This window comes from Atta cephalotes (assembly GCF_000143395.1).
Source record: "Atta cephalotes unplaced genomic scaffold scaffold00054, whole genome shotgun sequence".
Classification (NCBI taxonomy): Eukaryota; Metazoa; Arthropoda; class Insecta; order Hymenoptera; family Formicidae; genus Atta; species Atta cephalotes.
The window spans coordinates 1,419,720-1,420,093 of record NW_012130118.1 but is presented as its reverse complement, the minus strand read 5'-3'; the positions used below and the strand labels follow the sequence as shown (position 1 = coordinate 1,420,093).

Genomic DNA, 374 nt, shown 5'->3' with positions numbered 1-374 from the left:
TCAAACGTCCATATGTGTAGAAGGTTGTTGAGATATGAATGGTTCACTCCACATTCGACGTAAATCTCCCTGAAAGTAAATAATTAATACACATAATCTTATGTATTTTTGTACATCATTTTGTGACATATATACATTTATTCATAAAATAAAATATTGCTAAGGATCTAATTTTTCATAATTGTGATAAAATCCGACATAATTTTTAAATTATTTTTTTAGCGTAATTAAATTTACGAATATTACATATAATGTTTCAGATTACACACACACACACACACACACACACACACACACACACACACACACACACACACACACACACACACACACACACACACACACACTACTACTTACTATTATATATATATATA

The 374-nt window shown here is 29.1% G+C and overlaps 1 protein-coding gene across 1 annotated transcript in view; it reads right to left on the bottom strand.

Annotated features, from left to right (window-relative positions):
- LOC105623197 (signal peptide peptidase-like 3) overlaps positions 1 to 374 on the bottom strand; it is a 3,003-nt gene continuing 2,629 nt past the window's right edge. Inside the window, exon 5 of the mRNA XM_012204597.1 lies at positions 1 to 69. Coding sequence (XP_012059987.1) covers positions 1 to 69 — 69 coding nt within the window. The remainder of the gene's footprint in view (positions 70 to 374) is intronic.